At 45.7% G+C, this 7,070-nt stretch overlaps 1 protein-coding gene across 1 annotated transcript in view; it reads right to left on the bottom strand.

Moving 5' to 3' along the window:
* Positions 1-6,598: 6,598 nt before the first annotated feature.
* The window catches only part of LOC103925353 (myosin-8-like), a 2,191-nt gene continuing 1,719 nt past the window's right edge, over positions 6,599-7,070 (bottom strand). The window contains exons 3-4 of the mRNA XM_009334061.1: positions 6,825-6,995; positions 6,599-6,733 (exon numbers count right to left, since the gene is read on the bottom strand). Coding sequence (XP_009332336.1) covers positions 6,599-6,733; positions 6,825-6,995 — 306 coding nt within the window. The remainder of the gene's footprint in view (positions 6,734-6,824; positions 6,996-7,070) is intronic.

The following is a 7,070-nucleotide window of genomic DNA, read 5'->3' as shown; positions in this document are numbered from 1 at the left end:
GTCTCAGAAGACCAGGGACTGTGTAGCTGGGGCAAGAGCAATCAGCAAACTCAGTACTAAAAGCGGGAAAGAGGGCTGGGAGCCTTACATGACACATCCAAGCTGATGCCTGGATACTCTGGAATGATTAATGACAGTCCCCTGATTAGGGTTGCTAGACTTTCCTAGCAGTTAGTAATTTCCTGTTGGTTTTGCACAGCTACTCCTAAGTAAATTACAGCTGTTTTTCTACAGGTCTATGAAGTAGATTATCGTACTGTGCAACCAGTCATTTGACACTGTGGGCTAAGCTCAGTGACATGACCTAAGAGCAAAGCAGGACTTTGGATTGCATCCTGAAGCACAGCAGTGTGCAGTGAGCCGCCGAGAACAAGACGCAGGCAATCTTCTGGGAAAGCACTGCTTCCAGGCAGCAGGAGCTGAAACAGAAGACATCCCTCAGGAGAGCAAAAGAGCAACACATCCAGATCTGTCCCAATTGGTGTGAAAAACTAGCATTCGATTCTGATTCCCCAAAATCACAGGCTGATAACAGCAGATGGAGGCCCCTTTTGAAAGGATCATGGTGTGGGGACAGTTTTTGGGGAAACTAAGGGCTAGACTGACTGAGAAGGTTTATCGAAGTTCCAGGCTTCTCAGACAAGCTGAAGATCTTGCAGCTCATCAACTCAGCATCTCATGAGGTTATTTTTTGGGCAGAGTGATAGGAAAGCTTGGGCCATTGCATAATGATCATTATCAAACACTCCTAAGGAAATGTGAAAACCCGTTTCTAACTAGGGCAGTAGTTCACAGACCTCTGGAGAACAAAGTGAGAGGAGAAATCGGTAAGCCCAAACCCTGCTCCACCTGGCAATAGTTCTGTTTATCTCAGACCAGGAATCTGAGGGCAATTGTTAATTATCTGAGCAAAACAGAGTCCCTGTACTGGTGTTTGCAAATGATCTGCTTCCCAGGTCTTGGACAGAATGAATGACTTGACTGATGACAGCAGAGTTGGTCTGCAAGCTCTCTGGTTTGAGGACACAAGCAAGGAAGTTCAACAGGCTTTACAGCACCTTGGCATTTGACTTATTCATGATGAACAGTTGTGAAGGTTTGAGAATAGGAACCAAAGCACTAAACGTGATTGTCCCAGTGGGTTCAGAGAAACATCTGGGTATGAGGGTGGATTCATAGTTTGGACCATCAAAACGAGATCTCATTTCCAAACTAGACTTGTAGATTAAACCCACTCAGAAGCTGAAAATGCTGAATGTGTTCACTGTTCCAAAAACCCCCGTCTATTTTAAACTGCATCTCATATATGAAAGACAGTACACTCACTTTTTTGGATACCAGTATGTGGCAGTAAGGGCCCTCCATATCTCCACATGTATGTACAAGTCTTCTGTATTCGGTAACAAAAGGTGGGAATGGATGGACTCACAGCCTCATTCCCTTGTGCAAGTGTGATGCTTGCATAGACTTGCTAACTCAGAAATATGGCAACTCATCAGAGTGTCCTGGAGTGTGGATTTGAGAAAGGACACAAGAAGATATGGCTGAATGCAGGAGATAAAAATGAGACGCCCAACTTTCATGATTGCATCTGCAATCCTGTAATGCCCCAGCTGTTAAAGGATGCCAAGAAAATTGTGAGTAACTGAGAGACCTCCTACCCCAATATCATTGCTCTAAATCTTGCAACTGGAAAAAAAAAAATTCACCAGTGGACTAAACTACCTAGAAAGGGATGCTGTGTGGTACACTGACAACAACTCCAGCAGCAATAACCAGATCTAGATTTAGCAAGGAACCCCAGAAAGACTCCTCTTTGTGGCACTACTAAACTACTGGGTGAAGTTACCAGAAACTGCACATCCCACCAGAGAGTTGTGAGGTCAGAGCCTAGAAAACACATGGAAGCATTGCAGACACTGTCCCAACGATTCTGAGCCCTACTCCCACACTTTGGGAGCCCACCTTGCAGCACCAGTCAATCCAGTCAGTGAGCGCAAGTTCATTGGCATCCACGTGAAGGAAGAAACAATGGGCAGGGTCCTGTGAGCCCCATCCTAGACAGCAGGCTAAAGAGCTCAAACTGAGCTTGTGTTTGTGAATAACAGAAGGGCCCAGGCAGCAGGGAGAACTGTCAGTGATGAGAGAAACATCTCTGCTAGAAAATACACTGCTATCAGCTTTTGCTAGAACAAATGAAAAATCAGACACTTTTTAAAGCATGCGTACATTGAGTTTCCACTGGGCGCAGAGGGGAGTGATAAGGGGGTGGGAGGGGGTTTGAACCCGATGACCTCCAGAGATCCCTTCCAACCTCAACCATTCTGTAATATGTGGAAAAAAGAGAAACGTTAGAGGCCTTCGATCTCCTGGAATCCAAGCAATGATGGATTGATGGACTGCTCTGTCAGTTGGCTTTGCTGTGCTCTGCAGGCATGACAATGTCTTTGCCAACCTGGGGAGCCATGCCACACCACCTTAGTTTCTGTAGTGGTTCCTAGATGGTACCTCTGGCACTGAACTCTCAAGGTTTTTGCTCTCAAACTGAGAAATCATTTATAGCTCATGCAGCCTGAACTAAGGATGTGAATCTCCAGGTTATCTGATGCAAGGAAGTGATGTACTAATTGGCTGCAACAGGGGACTGTTCGTTTGGACCAGGTTGTGTTCAGCAGTGGGTCCCATCTATAGCACAGCTCCACCTCCCTTTCTGCACACTGAAGTACAAATCCCAGGTCAGGTGGGCCGAATGTGTCTGGCACATAGGATCACAGTGCAAAGGGCTATGGTGCAGTGTTACGAATGAGTGAACTGTTGACCTGGTGTGGTGGCAGCCAAGTGATTAAGGCTCCTGATTATTATATGGTAATGGAAGAAACAGGTCTGCCATCCAATAGGAGTAGCCCATGCACAGGTAATGTTGCACTGGCAAGGGTTAGGCAGAGACATTGACCATGATGGTAGGGCCATCCTGACTCTTCGACAAGGACCATGAGTGCACTGGATGAAGAGGAATGGAAAAAACTGGGAGTCTAATAGGGAGCCACGGTGTCATGGGAGGGACAGTTATCTGCTGGTTTTATTAACCTCTTTGTAGTTGAAAACTGAGAAAGAGGTGACGCCCATCACTTTTTCAGACAGGAGTGACAGAACATCTTGGGTTTCTCCTCTCCCATCTTTGTTACTGACAGCAGAAGCAGGCCAGACTGCTTCCTGAGCGATGGTGTGGCTGTGTCCTGGAGCGAGGTAAGGTGAGATCCATTGGGATATACCTTTCCTAGGCACACAGACATGAAGCAGTCAGCTGGAACTTCCCAACAGTGTCAGCATCCTATTTGACTCAGCATCTAGTGCTGTGCACAAACTAATTCATCTTCTCAGAACACTGGGATGTCTGCACAAAGGTATCCCATTCATTCTCTAGCCCTTACTGTGCTGCCCGGTATGTCTCCTCAGCAGTCTTCACCAGTGCCAAAGTATCTGGGTTTTCTCACTACATAAGATCCTGCAGTTTCAACTATACCACACATACACCACAAAGTAGCCGAACACACGTTTCTCTTTGGGAAACATCAAGCAGAATTATGGTGCCCAGTGCCACTGGAGAGATAAGTTTCAAGCAGCTACTCGGATCTTGCTGCTAACATTACAGACCATTTGATAACTACTTCCAATGTAACCAGTATGTGAGACACCTAAGTTCAAGTCCTCATCTGCTCAGAGCTGCAAACTGGATAGCTCAGAAGTGGGCAAACTTTCTGAAATGCAGTTTGACTACAAGAAGATTAGAAATTCTTGATTTGTAATGCACACAAATGGCTGTGGGCTCACAGGCTAGACCAGTCTTGTTCTCCCATGCAGAGATACAGCAGTGAAACTAAGCATGAATGCTGTAATTTTGTTCACATTGCGTGTTTGGCATACCACATCTGCTCATACAGTAGTCTATTCTCAGCTTCATTTAACAAGGTCAGGATATCTGCTTTCAAGCAGAAGGTATGGAGGAAGCCTGTCAAACACCTAGATTTTAAGGCCAGGACAAAATTGCTCAAAAGTGATCATAGCAGCAGTAAGACTTGAACCCACAGTTTTGACTATGCTTAACTTAGAAAGAAAATGTCTCTCATCTGAACATCAACATTTGGAGCATCTGAAGTTGCAGATCTACTTTATTGACACTGGTACAGCAGCAGAGTGACAGAAAATGTTTGTGTCCATAAGCAAATGGAAGAATACTTCCTACCAGTGTAGCTCTAGCTACTGCAAATCCACAGCTGGAAAGATACTTCGTGTAAGTTCTGGTTATCCCAGAGGAAGCTCATTTTTCACTTCCTAACACCACCTGGAAAGGAGAGGCTTTGTTTAGTCCACGCATGTCAAGATGAGTTTTTTGTTCCCTAAAATCATCTGTCTCAACGCACCATCCAGCTAGGATGCACAAGCGGAGCCCAGGTCAATGTAGTGGTGTCTGTAACCCTTAAGACCACACATCATCAAATGTCATGCTGTCGGACTGATGGGTTGAAATGGAGAAACATATCTGTTGGCTTTTCTGAAGTGCTACTTTACTGTTGCAGTGCTTAAACAACCTGCACCCCCATCCTCCGGGACAAGGAGTATCCCAGCATTTCCAAAAGTGAATGTAAAGCATGGAAGGGAGTAAAAGGATGTATTGATCCATTGGATCTATTAAAAGATTTAGGCATTGCAATGCTTAATTTTTAGGCCTCCCAGAGCAGAATCCAGAACTCATGCCAGGTGCCCAGGCTCCATATATACTACGCAGTATCAGGCACCTCAAAGTAGGATCTAAAACTGTAGCATATTGCAGAGTTGCCCATAGTCAGCACGTTCAACCTGCCTTTACCTGGGGATACCCCATAGGAGATATCTGAAATCTTGCCCCTGTCTAGGGGGGGCATTCAGTTAGAGATTCAGCATTCCCTCTATAAGGTAATCTCATGTCCAGAGACTTTGCTCAGGAACCTGGACTCAGCCTTCCAAGTGCTTCCCCTGGGGTCTTGGCAAGATACCCTGACAAGCACTGAGGAGTCAAAGCCTTTTACTGGAGCATGGCATTAAGTGACTCACTGAAAGTTGCGCACCAGCCTCTGGCAGAACCAACGTCTATTGAGTCTCAGGCCAGAGCCTTCAGGAGAAAGCATGTTCTCCATAGCGTCTCTTCTAGAGTTAAAATGCTGTATAAGTAAGAGGATGCTGTGGGTAAGAAGAAGGTAAGCTGGAGCCAAGGTTCCCCATTTCCTGGATATGTGCTCTAGGCACTAGTAATTTTTCCAAAACATGGACTGAGGGTGTTTTACCTCCAACCACAAACTGAGCTAGACTAGTGCAGTCAAAAGGTGTTACACCTGCTCAGATCACACTAGGAAAAATAGGCTCTAGATCTTGTACCGAACAGTCTTGGGTTGGAGATAGACAACTGCCCAGAAAGCTCAGCTAAGGACACAGTGCTGCTGCATATTTCTCAATCAGAACGTTAATTCTGCCTAAGGCTCTCAGGAAGGTTGTTTTAGGAATGCTCAGAGTTAGGTTGGCTCTCATTACTTTCACTTTATGAGGCAGTTTCTCAAATCTGAAATGAATGTGATGAAACTAGCCAGAAGGCTCATGCTCGGCACCAGAGCCTGAAATGACAGAGTCATAGAATCATAGTATCACAGAATGGGCTGGAAGGGACCTTCAAAGATCACCTAGTCCAAAACCCCTGCCATGGACAGGGAAATCTTTCACTAGATCAGGTTGCTCAAAGCCCCGTCCAACCTGACCTTGATCATTTCCAATGATGGGGCATCCACAACTTCTCTGGGCAACCTGTTCCAGTGTCTCACCACCCTCATCATAAAATATTTCTTCCTTATGTCCCACCTAAACCTACCCCCTTTCAGTTTAAAACCATCGCCCCTTGTCCTGTCACTACAGGCCCTGGTAAAAAGTCTTTGTCTTTCTTATAAGCCCCCTTTATATATTGAAAGGCCAGAATAAGGTCTCCTTGGAGCCGTCTCTTCTCCAGGCTGAACAACCCCAACTCTCTCAGCCTTTCTTCAAAGTCCCTTCCTTCCAGAACTGTCCTTTCTGAGTGACGGCTATACCCACCGGCAAGACACAAATCTACTGCTTGACTTGCTTGAGCGAACAGTACAAACTGCACACCTGCCTCCTGCAATAAAGGCTTACCTTTGTAGAAGGGGCTTCTCGGGTTTTAGCCCTGAGCTTGTTTACTTGACTCTCAGCAATATCTGCCCTTTCCTCAGCCTCTTCTAGCTTATGCTGTGCTTTTCTGAATTTGGAGAGATTAGTATTGGCTTGTTCATCCTGAAATGGCAGAACAAAAGAAACTAAAAACCATCTGGCAACATGCTGGGGCACAGAGCCAACTTTTAAACTGACAGTCCTAGAAAATGGTAAATAAGTATTTGCTTCAGTTTAGTGACTCACAGCTTCCTCAGCTTGTCTTTTGTAGGATTTGATTTTCATCTGCAGTTTATCTACCAGATCTTGTAACCTCATCATGTTCTTCCTGTGTTCTTCATTCTGTGGAAAGGGAATGTGCGATTATACGTCCCTGGGAGACAAAGCATCAGGAGAATTGCTTTCTATTTATACCCACCTGGAAAGTAAGCTCTTTGACACGCCGTTCATATTTGCGGATGTTTTTCATAGCCTCTGCAGATTGTTTATGTTCTTCTTCCAGCTCAGCTTCTAACTCTCGGATCTGGTGAATCAATCAACAATCGGCTTGAGCCCTAACACAGGACTCGGAGAAGAAAGGTGAGTTGACACCCATGTTCAGTGCTGGTACCCACCCTGGCCTCCATCTTCAAGAGTTGTTTCTTGCCTCCCTTCAGTGCCAACTGCTCGGCCTCATCCAGACGGTGCTGCAGGTCCTTCACTGTCTGGTCCAGGTTCTTCTTCATCCTCTCCAGGTGGGCGCTGGTGTCCTGCTCCTTCTTCAGCTCTTCTGCCATCATGGCTGCCTTGGAAGGGAGATGACACAAGAAAACTGGAAGAATGTGAAAGAACAGTGCATGCTGTGCACCATCTGAGGATTT

This window comes from Pygoscelis adeliae, unplaced genomic scaffold (assembly GCF_000699105.1).
Source record: "Pygoscelis adeliae isolate BGI_AS28 unplaced genomic scaffold, ASM69910v1 Scaffold11, whole genome shotgun sequence".
Classification (NCBI taxonomy): domain Eukaryota; kingdom Metazoa; phylum Chordata; class Aves; order Sphenisciformes; family Spheniscidae; genus Pygoscelis; species Pygoscelis adeliae.
The sequence above is the reverse complement of the archived record's forward strand: the minus strand, read 5'-3'. Positions and strand labels throughout refer to the sequence as shown.